Below are 12,392 nucleotides of genomic sequence, written 5' to 3'. Positions count from 1 at the left end.
GTGACTAGGTACCAAAAGTAGCTCGTGCCCGCTAGCGCGCGCGTCAGTGTTAATCCATTGAAGTGTGTTTTTGCGCCTTCCTCCGAGTGTTTCTGACTTATTGTTCCTAGGTCAACGTTTTAAACCAAAATCAGCCCATATTTGCAAAAGCTTGGCGCTTCCCCTTTAACATTCGTAATAGCATTTATTATATTAATTAAACTTAAACCGGTCTTAAAGGAGAACTGTCACCACCCTAAAATTGGTTAAAAACCGTTTAAATGGAAAGAGGACGTCCGAAAATGGTTATACAAAAAATTTCATGTTAATATTTCCAGTATTTGATTTATTATAAGCGACCCAATTTCGTGTTTTACCCCCCCCCCCCCATCTACTCGAGAATCTCAGAACCGGTTGGTTGAACCTACCTGCAGCGCCATCTCGTGAACGAAATATTTTTTCCCAGGTTTTATCGTTTTTCTGTCGGAACTGTCGTCTGCTATGACATTGTCCTTGGCTTTTTAACCTAGTTACATTGATAGATTGTAGTTAATCGTGTTTTTAATATGACTTACACGCCGCATTTTCTCAAATTTCAGGGACATAATTATTAATATATTTTCTATCTTTCTGTAAAAAAACCTTGTAAATTTTGGTTTTGGTGACAGTGCATCTTTAAATACCACCCTTGATACACACGCAAACAACCCTGTGCAGTCGACATAATGTTGGTTTTTGTTTTGGTTTTTTTTTTGTAAATGGTGATTTCGACCTTGAAAATGTTTATCTCGAAAATGTATGATACAAATAACTCAAGATTACAAACTACTCAATTTCGACCTTGAAAACAGTTATTCATTAAAGCCCCTGGTCTATATTATACTACGGAATATAAAACTATATTCCAGTATCCAAACTTTCCCTGGCCACCTTTACGTATAAAACTATTTCTTTATATTTTTTGATACACCTTCATTTTTTGCTAAATACGTACCAAAATTATATGGCTAAAATATTTTTAAAAAATGACACGATATCGAGGGGTCGGACACTTGCCATTATTTCGTACGGGATTTCGGGATTTCGTAGTGATTTTGGCGATTTTATCATTACTTTTTGAAGTGATTTTGGGATTTCAATGTTAATTTACCATAGCGAGAGTTAAAAGATTTTGCGATTTCAGACAAAGTGTACGGGATTTTGGTAAATGTCCGACCCCTCGCACGATATGGTTGTTAACCGAGTGCATAATCGATTTTTAAAGCAGATCTTATAGTATAATAAATCAATCAGTTTGTTCGAGCCACACTTAATGCATATTTATCAAAGGCTTAATGTTACAAAGTTAATCTATTTTCCATATTTATACTTACTTTTTTGCAGATAAAATTTGAATACGTAAATATCGACTGAAATTTTTGTAGCATCTGATAGCTTTATACTTATACTATATTGCAATCCGGCGGGGGGAGGGGGGGGGGCGTGAGAATTTCTCAAACCGCGAAGTATGAAGTATCACTCCCTTTTCGAGCCAATCTTGTGATCTTAGATGAGGTTGATATACCGAATTTGGCGTGCCCGAAAACTTGCCGAGAACCGTAGGCACGCACTGTTACACGTACAACGAGGCGGCAGTTAGATATATTTAGAGTAGGGTGAAAAATCCATTGTTCTAAATTTATCGGGCGGGTGGTGGACTTCCCTCGCTAGTGATCATTTAAAAATTGATTTCTCCAGCCCGGATATTTACATTTCTCGATAACGGGCAGGCCTTTTTATTTATTCAGGAAATGTAGAGTCCTCTAGCGATTTTTACGACCAAGAAGAAGCCAGCCAAGCTACGACACGAGTAAGGAAAAAAACCCGAGCACCGCGGCGTAGAAATAATCAAAGGCTTACTGGATATAAGCGGAGACGGGCTGTAATGGAAGGCCTCGTGCGGGCTGATTAATAGGCTGAAATCTTTATCTCATTAATCAGTGGGTCGCGCGTAAAACTAGCAGCCTGCAAATGCCTTCAAACCACCCGCTCACGTTAAACCCGGCTTTACTCGTGGTAATCGTATTGAGACTTCAACGGTTAAATATTTAATAGAAAACCCAAATAATAAAATAACTTTGTTTTTAGAGTGATTTTTTTGTTAAAACCGTACGCAAATAGCTTTGGTTACTTTTTTTCACCTTTGTACTTAATATCCGGGCGCAAAAGTTGCTGTCACCGCTATTTGATTAAAGCATGTCCGGCAACACTGCGATCTCGATAGTTTATTTTCTTTGCATCTAGTTACAGCGAGGAAAATACATTTTCTTTCTTTAATTTAGCATTTGTAAATAGAAAACGGTCTGAGTATTTTTCAAAATATTTGTATATTATAAATTTAATATTTATATAAACCAAAGACATATCACTTTTTCTATTTGTTTGAATTCCATTCAGTGACATGTTTACGCTGTAGTGGTTCTTAATGTATCAATTCTTCCAGAGGAGAGCGAATGATCTATACCTTGAAAATGGTTATCTCAAAATATACTAAAATCTAATAATAAAAATACCTTTAATAAATAGGGTGACCACGACCCTGAAAATGAATAAATTATGATCTTTGAAATTATGGTTGAATCTAATGGGGACTCAGATTTGATATAGGGAGTAGTTTATTCAGTGCCGGATTAAGACCCTTGGGGGCCTCTAGGCACTAGGCTATCGGGGGCCCCTTTAATACAAGTAGAGGACTCAAGGATGGAGTAAGAGGGTAGCTAAGCAAACCAACTTTTTCTAGAGTTGACACAATGACCATTTTGAAAATGGGAAATGTTTTTTTTCCATGGGCAAACGGGGAAATTGCTCCACCACCCCTTTCTTTAGCCATACCTCTTTTTTCTGTCGAACTTTTTGGGGAGTGCAGTGACGAAGAAGAGTGATCCAGTTACTTGAAATGTGTGTTACATCAATTTCGGGAAACTTATATCCCTATATCCTACTAAGCTTTAGCTATAGCTCGTTCATTTATCGGATCGTTGTATGTGTAAAGGTTGTATATTTCATCGGGTGAGTTCGCTATATGACTTGAAATAATTTCTGCCGGCGTCCATGCTCTCAGTAGCGTAGGGGGTGGACTTGCCCCTTGGTCCACCCATCTGGCTATGCCACTGCATGCTCCTCTCTATTTGAACTTTGTTTGAACCCAAAAACCAACCTTTTTCTATTTGACTAGGCAAAACCCTAACTTTTCGCCCTACCCCTCTAAGACGAAGCACTTAATTACATACGTTCCTGAATTCCATAAGTGACAATTCACAACGTAACTTAAACCAAAAAATAAATAAAAATGCCATAGCACCCACTTAAAGGAAGTAATAACTGGACCATGATTATCCAAATTATAGTTAGACTATTCATATTTGTTTAATGCTGGGAAAATGTTGTCAATTCAAATCCTAACGATGTTTATATAAAAAACTATGATGACATATTAAGGCAATATACAGTCGATACTAAATGAAAACATAATTATACAGATTCTTATTTTTAGTTTATATTTTAAACAAATGCCAAAATTTTACTTATTAACCGGTTGTTTAAAAGCATGTTTCATATTCCACTATATTTTGAGTAATCGTTGGAATACACTAGATGACTGTGCGAATCTGTCAATAATTGCTTCTACATCCAATTCATCTAACAATTCCTTTTCAATTAAGCAATAATTTTAATACGTCGAAGTTCGAAGCAAAAGAAAGCAATTCCAACATAACTTCATCTTTACTGATTCGTGGAGAAAGCTTAACACCAACCCAGGCGTCATCTTCTAGGCCCTTCTCTGTAATATTTTTTTAAATTTGCTGTGTCCAAGCAAGATAAATCTTTATACAACTTTTTGTGTTGTAAAAAACGTGAATCTAGTGACTGGACAATGCGGTCCATTATTAGGTTAAACACATTTACTCCTAAATCAGCGGGACCCTGCCAAATATAAGACGTAACTTAGTACTGTTCAACTACGTAGTTTCTTTCGTCGGGTACTTGGGCTTAGCCAAACTTTTAAAAATGTGTTAAAAATGGTTAAAATTGTTTTGAAAATGAATCCACGCTGAACCGCCAGCGCCTCGGCACCCCGACGATGTCATTGGAACTTTTTTTTATAAATAAAATATTAATTTATTCAGTAAAAATATAATTTAATATTGAAAGTTTTGGAACTTCTATTATATTTTGAAGCTACTATAATGTTGACATATTGTTAAAGGTTTAAGGTGTCCCACTGACCAAATTTATCATGGGGCCCACCTGCCATCGGTTAGGCCCAGTCTATGGCCAGTCCGCCACTGCTACGCGGTACCTTATATCGACTTACTCGAATTCGTTTTTTAGTGTTTTTCGGAATAGTATTTCATATTTCATTTATATTATAAATATTAAAAAAAGAATCAATATAGTTTCAAAGTTATTGATTGTTTTCGTTTTGAAAAAACATGCCGTAAAACTGTTATTAAATTTAAATAAGCTTAATGTTTTTTTTCAAATAACTTATTCTTTGAACTAGCGTATTGACGTGGGATCTTTCGGGGCCCGCTGACCCTCGGGGGCCCCTAGGCACGTGCCTAGTGTGCCTAATTCTTAATCCGGCACTGAGTTTATTGCTATTATCCAATTTCATTAATAACTATGACTATGCTCAGGCACAAATATATCCTTGGAACTGCTTGGTTTTGCGCTTGTTGCAGCCTACTTCCAGGGGCTAGTAGGCCACACTTTGAAGCTCTCTGGCGCTCTTTTAACTCATCGTAGGAAAATGGAAAAAAAAAACAGGTATACTTTTCAACTCACCCCCTACATCTCCTTAAAATTTTTGCATAACCTTTTGAAACACTCTGTATAGCACCTGAAATAATTTAAATAAAAGCATTTGTTTAATCATTTTAAACTCATTCTGAAGAGTTTTTCTATTCATATTGAGCATTACTTGAAAATACCTTTCTTTTGGCTATTTAGCAATTGAAAGAAGACTCGTCTAAAGTATCTTTTAAAGTCGACATTTTGCTAACAAGGGTATATTGCAAGAAACCTTTCGAAAATTCAAATTTTTTAGAGTGTAAGTGCGATAGAGCAAAGACAGACGAGAAAGCGGACTGAATCTGTTAGTACGAGGGATCTCGAGAGAGCGAAGAAAAAAAGACGAGAAACCAATCTCGAGTCTGATTCTTCGACGGTTCTTGGACCGGTAATGACTTTTAGATTCACGGTAATCGTCCTCTGGCTTATGGGATATTAAACCCCTTTTTCGAAACTCACTCCCTCTCTCGGCTTAAAAAGGAACCCTTACTCCTCCCATTTCTTTTTAATGATTTTCCTTCGTTGTTTCTCATTTCCTGTAAGAGCTGTATTTTCGATTAATCTTTTTCACCCGTTGCGGCTCAATTGTTAAAAATCCAGTCGAAAAGAAAGTGGAATAGTCGATCTGCTCTCGTTTCCTGCTTTAAAATCCAACTAAAGACGAAAACATTTCTGAGCTTAAGCTTCGCCAGGAAACAAGTGTAAAATTTCTATGCATATCGCAGAAAATATATTTTACGAAAATTGAAAATGTGGGTAAATTTATCCCAAAAGCCTAAATCTCGGAGCTAAATAAATAGACCATTATAGGATTTCCTGACAAAAATCACAATATCTTTTAGATAATTAATCTGTTGTAGATTTAAGATGTGCCAAAAACCACTACACGTAAAATAAACAATTTCTAACCTTAGAAAATGTTGCCTCAAAAGACAAATCGCGTTCAGAAAATATATTTTACGAAAATTGAAAATGAGGAAAAATTTATCCCAAAAGCGTAAATCTCAGAGATAAATAATTAGACCATCATCGGATTTCCTGACAAATATCTCAATATCTTTTAGGTAATTAATCCGTTGTTGATTTAAGATGTTCCAAAAAACCCTACACGTTTATTAAACAAATTCAAACCTTAGAAAATGTTGCACTCTTATATACAAATAGAGGTAGTTTTATTAAAAAAAGCAGTTTACAACGAAACTATAGGTATAACAATGTCTCCAAATTATACGACAGTTATCAGTTTTTACACGTATCGATTGTCCGTACAGGATTTTTGGGTCGTTGTTCCGGATCATTGAGTGTCCCCGCCTGTTTTGTGTACAGCGAACGTCGCAACCGGACCCCTTCACTGCCTCTCGGCGAACAACAAAAATATCGGCACCGCTCTATGGGAGCCCAGACAGTTTTTCAGGCTATTTTTGATGGAAATGAAAAGTTTCCTATCGAAAGCCATTTATCATCTGTGAAAGGCTAAAGATCCCGGTGCGTCTTTCCACCAGATATAAAGATATATTTCAGGGCGTAGAAAATTATAACATGATCCTACGCTTTTAAAAAAATACCGATACATCATTCGTAATTGAAGTTTCGAAGGTCGATAAAAAAAAGTAACTCTCAATCCTTTTTAATTGTTTCGTTGGTTCTTAACAATCTCGATACATTTTTTGAAATACCTTTACTGTGATCTTCTTATAAATGACTGCAATACCGGTTGCGGCGTTGACCCTTTGTACGTAACACGCTCGTGTATTGTATGTTTGTACATTTCAGAATTATATTACGTACGATGAAGCCATTGGCTTCGAGAATCAGTTATAGGATATAAAATATACGGTTGTGGTACTGGTTATAGCCGCGCGGAGAACAAAAATTTATATTTTCTGTTTGATAGTTTTAAATCATTAAGTAACATTATTATCTGGATTGGCAGGAAGGATGGATAGAAAGCTCTTTCCCGTTTATCGTGTTCCTTTTTGACAAGAACCATTTAAATCCTTCGTACAAGGTGCGTATTTATTTATTGCCTTTTATATTACAGTACGTTTTGTAATATGTAGTAAAGGAGCTACATTCTGGCAAGCGCTAGCGTATAATTAATATATTTTACCCGCATTCACCATTTGACACCGCCACCGCGATTTTCTTGACAAATAACATATATTTACGTGACTTATGAGGTTGCCGACGACTTTCTAAAAATTTAGATTTTAGCGTACTCCATCTGGTGACAATATTGCAGTACCGTAAAAAATACATAGCTGGAAAGACTTCCACCCCTAAACTTCTTCTAATTTTTGTACGAAGTATCCCGTTCCTAAGATTTCTACATTGCATTAAAATTAGCTTTTCTGTACAGATGGTTTCCGTTTTTTAAAGAAAACGTTTGAAATCATGATTAAAAAGAGGAAACCGAATTAATGGCTTTAAAAGTCGCTTGATGACTTAGGCCTAAGGTGGTGCCATGAGTATTAGCCTAGCTGATTATTATTATTATTATTATTATTATTATTATTAACTACTATTTTATAAGCATAATTTCTGATGGTAGCCTATTTTTATCATAATTCGTTCGCAGTTTTTTGGCGCTTTTAAAATGAATCAGTATTTCTAAATTATCTTTTTAAGGATGTAATAAAATAGCATCTTCATCCGTACATCGGTATAGCGGCACTTTTAATCTTTATTATATTGTGTAAGATCCGATATCTTAAATTGAAAGGTTCAGAAAGGGGCATTCCAAATCAGTGACTGTAAAGAATAGCCCCTTATTTCCCCGAGGATATTTTCTAAGCGTGATCCATCTTTCGTTTTCGCTCAATTCTCTCTCATGAAGAGGCGCTTCATAAAAAGAGCTTTTGCCAGAGAGACGCGTGACTGTGCACACTTTGTGTGTGGTAGTGTTGAAAAATATTTTCTTTCGAAGCGACAGCGACGTGCCGGCAGGTTTTCTTAATCAAAGACCCGGAAAATGATTGGAAATGAAATACCTTCCTTTCTAGTTTTTGCTCTCTCTCTTCTCGCGAATTGAAACAGTCATCGGAGTGAAAAAATAGTCTTTCACGAAGATCAACCCTCTCGCAATTTCCTTACGCCACGCTGGTCGTTGATAGGGGTACGCGTACGGTTTAACTATTTGCAAATATTTCCCCCACATCTAGATGGAGCTTTTCTCGTTTTCCTGAACTGTATACATTGTGCCAATACAAAAAGATTAAAATTTTGTCGTACTTCCACGAAAAGAAGCCTCAAGTAAATTTCAAATAAAAGCACATTTTGATATTCGTAACTGTACAAAGATTGTCAGGTCTTTTTTTATAATATGATTTCAATAGGGAACTTCTTCGAACGTCGGTAATATTTAATTTAGACTTCTGATGTTATGTAAGAAGCAATTGATTAATTATTCACAAATTTCCTATATCTTTGGGGAGGACAACTAATCTCTAAATAATGTTTTTAAATATGAATAATGAACTTCTCCGTCAATTCGCTAAGATCCAAAGGTACTTTTAGTATCAACGGTTTAAACGTCGACCGTTAAAATTTAATCAATCCACAGGATACATAGTCGTTGTGCCTAATATTTGCATTCTACTAAATCCTACTAACAAGGAGAGTACCCGAGGTGTTTATTGCCGATTTGGTTCAAAGTCGGGCGTAATGTAGATCTATATAAGATTAGAAATTTCTTAAAATGAGACGTTGAACTACCCATTCGATTTACCATGGCAAACGAAAATGTTTTTGACCGCTTAAAACCAAAATAAGATTATTTTTCCTTATTTTACCCCAAAAATGTTCCAATTTACCCAAACTTGATGAAATGTAGTCCAAATTACCCATTTCTTGATTTTCAAATTTAAAAAAAAATCGTCGCTAAGACCCTGTGAAACCGAGAAAATCCCATGCTTTATAAATGGAGATTTTTGGTTTTAAGTGGTCAAAAATATTTTCGGTTCCTTTTTGGGAAATTTAATATCTCATATTGGACTATATTATCCCCGACTTTGAACAAAATCGGCAATAGACACCTCGGGTACTCTACTTGTAAGTTCATTACGTGCAGTTAATAATAGGTCTGAGCTGCAATTAAGTGTGGACCTACAATGATGTTAAACGACTGCAAATGGCTTACAAATATACAGGATTCGTACACTACTTCAGCACAATCACGTTTCTCTGTTAACTAACTATAATCTTTGGTACTCCTCTCATTCCCGGCATCAAAAATGTATTTATTTCTAATTAGAGCCGTCCTGGTCGAATTTTAAAACGGTACGAGAGGGAGTAAGTGATCACGTCCCCGATTGGAGGACGTCAGTTTTAGGGCCAATTTTTTATAGGGAATGAGCTTTAGTATGATTGAGAGCAGAGAGAACTAATAATTTCTTATAATTATTCGTGATATTTGACGAAGAAGTGGGGAATCCCTCTAAAGACTTCTTGGTTCGCGTTCCAACGAAATCTCCTTCTTCAACAGCTTCTATGTGGCTAAAATTCCAGGGAAATTCTACTCTCTCTCCAGTCTGCGAACGAAAATGTTTGTTCCTCCAACCCTACCACTCGAAGAGAGACCGAGAGAAATTGTCTCCGCTAGACGGCGCACGCCGCTGTTCGAAAGAGTACCTCTTCACGTTCCAATTGTTGACTTCAAAGAACGAAAATAATACACTTCTGGTAAACGGGGAATACCACGGAAGCGGAAACCTTCGCGAACCTTTTACGAATTCTAAACATTAAACTAATATTTCTAGAAAGAATTTCGAAAGGAGTTACTGAAAAATAAACGTATCGTCTAAAATTGATTTTAAACGTTTTTTTACGAAATCCCGCATCCAGAAACCTACAACACCGTGAACAGTAGGGGCTTACTACATATGTTTCGTCGGTTCACGAGTCGCGCTGTTCGAGAACCCGAAAAGGGGAAAAAATGCCATATTGCATCGGCGACCTTATATTTCATATTTCAAGCTTTCATTTTGATCCGAAACTGCGTTATCTTCTTTGTTTTTCGGAAACCCCGCCGTTATACGGACCCGGCCATACTTGTACTTTTCATAATATACACTTTGCTCTCCTTTTGTTTCTCTTCAGTTTTCCACTCACCCTCCCCCTCCCCTCCCGGGGTCGGGAACTAAAAAACCACTAAGGCTTATTTCACTCTGTTCTTTAAAAGAACAAAGAGTGTGTGCCGACGTAAGATATATATATATATATATATACTATATAAATATATATTCTTATAACGTTACTTATCCAATAAAGGGGATTCTTGTTATGTGCGCGGCAAAGATAACTAGAAAATTCCAGCAGAAATGTTTTATTAACTGAGCCAGGTCGCACCGCAGTCGTGGTAGACCTTAAACCCCGGTTTGCGTCGGTTCGAATGGACCAACGGAACTGAGAGAAACTCGCTACGTAACCTGGTTGCCAGCTCTAATATGAGGGTGGCTTCCGTCTATCCAAGAGGACATCGCTCGCGGTTGGCCCCAGAATTGAATAGGGCCAACCATCTTTGCTCTATCCATCTATTATATTCTTCCTCCGCCTATGAAATTCCCGGCACGCTTCCTGTAAAATACCCGGATGTAGGAGCGGAAGATGCCATTCCCCCGCTTTTCGTTCACGTTTTAATTTCGACCAAAGTCTTCTTATCCAGGTATATGACATAGATCTTACCGGAAACTAATATCAAAGACTATACGCATCTCATATTTCTACGAGCTTAGTCGCTTGTAAAAGCTATTTCTAATGGGCATCGAGGAGCGCTAGTGGCGTAACCGAGCTAGATGTTCGCTAACAACGCGTTAGGAAACCTTTCCAGGTCAACGTCCCAATTGATACGGAATTAGGTCGGTTATAATTAAAATCAGCTTGTAATTTACTCTCGCGCGATATGCGATTTACAAATATTCGTGTCCTTTTGGTCCGTACAAAGCTTACTGGCTCGCTCCATTAGTTCAACTAAATCTAAATAAAAGTATTTACACTCCAGGAATGGAAGCTAGTGGAAATTGTTTGGTACTCGTCTCCAAAGGTGGCCGATTGTTGACTCACTAATATCCGGTTCATTTGATCTTCTTTGACGCTACCAAGGATATTCCTCTTACAATTCCTTGCCTGTATATTCTTTGTCTGGATCCGCCAATGGGCATCGTACGAAATAAGCCTTTGCTTCTAACCTAAATACTTGCTTTCACTCACGTTTTGCATTTTACAATTCTACTACTCTATCCTACCTCTGTAGCTTCGCTCTTATGGTAAAGGGTGACTGAATGGAACTTCAATCAATGTTTTTTCTGTATATCCGAAAGTTATTTTTATTATTTCGTACCAGACCAATTCAATGTAATATAATAGTTTCTTCGTCGAATTTCAGTCGTCAATTTCATATTTTCATATTACATTATAGAACACTACCCAATTTTATTCCTTCCAACTCTTTACGTGAGTTGGAACGTGATTCGTTCTTTTTATTTCCAAAGATAGATCAATTTCTTATATTTTAAAATGGAGTAACGTATAAGCTGACAGATTTTAAAATGGGCCTCTGACGTCGTGAGTGTAAGAATCGGTTCGAGCCACGTGCATTTTAGAAACGCATAATTTTGGGGTTGAAAAAAATAGCCCCTGAGTTTTCGTCAAATACATAATACGCGCATGGCGTTTCTGTAATAGAAAAACGAATATGCATTGGGAGAGTGGCGCGTAATGGAAAATCCAGTCCTGTTTTTTTTGGAGGGGTATAAAGCTCTAGTGAGCTATATTCAAACGCGATCTTAGAAAATGAAGTATTTAACTAATACCATTATTTACACCAGAAACATAAAGTTCCACTTGTAAATTCTAAGTTTGGCGAAGTAGTAACGATATTTTGGCCCAAAATTTAACGATAATTGTTCCATTTCTGAGGTCGCGACAGAGTATACGGTGGTATATCCGCCAATCGATCGAAATGTTCCGTATCGAACGGTTTGGCTTTGTTTTGAAGAGAGCGAGGCGCGTCTAAGCCAGCCGGTAAACTGGGGCTATTGCCGGGGATTATCGTTGGTAACGAGGCGGACGACTGAACAAAGAAATAAAAAAGAGGAGAACTTACCAGGACGTAAACGGCGAAAGGCATGACGACGGCCGCCACCAGGAGGTCCGCGAAGGCCAAGCTGACGATGAAATAATTCGTGGCCGATTGTAGGCTCCGCTCTTTGTAAACACTCAGAATGATTAAGATGTTGCCGAAGACGGCCAAGAAGGGTAGCAGGACCAGAAGTAGCGCCCAGTATATTTTGACGGGAAACTCGCGCAGAGTGTCCTCGGCGTCCGAAGTCCCGTTGCGCGTAGCGTTCAAACAGGACGCCGGGTCAAACAGCGACCCGACGCAGTCGGACGATATCGGCGTGTCGTTGAAAAACTGAAACAGCGAAGAACCGTTGATGGTCAGAATGGCCCCACCACCGCCAGCGCCGGGACCTTCCAGAGTCAGCGCTCCCGCGACGTCAGCGGTCGCGCCGCTGGTCCGCGAAGACGTCGCGCCATTCGAGTGATTATTCGCGTTGAGCCATCCGCTCACGGAAGATGTC

The 12,392-nt window shown here is 37.8% G+C and overlaps 1 protein-coding gene across 1 annotated transcript in view; it reads right to left on the bottom strand.

Moving 5' to 3' along the window:
- The window catches only part of Dop2R (dopamine D2-like receptor), a 122,901-nt gene extending 110,731 nt beyond the window's left edge, over positions 1 to 12,170 (bottom strand). Inside the window, exon 1 of the mRNA XM_090155436.1 lies at positions 11,915 to 12,170. Within this exon, the coding sequence (XP_090011562.1) occupies positions 11,915 to 11,938 (24 nt within the window). The 5' untranslated portion in view covers positions 11,939 to 12,170. The remainder of the gene's footprint in view (positions 1 to 11,914) is intronic.
- Positions 12,171 to 12,392: the final 222 nt, after the last annotated feature.

Source organism: Leiobunum rupestre, chromosome 8 (genome assembly GCF_980474605.1).
Source record: "Leiobunum rupestre chromosome 8, qqLeiRupe1.1.hap1, whole genome shotgun sequence".
Lineage (NCBI taxonomy): Eukaryota > Metazoa > Arthropoda > Arachnida > Opiliones > Sclerosomatidae > Leiobunum > Leiobunum rupestre.
Note: the sequence above shows the minus strand (reverse complement) of the source record. Positions and strands in the feature narration are given on the sequence as shown.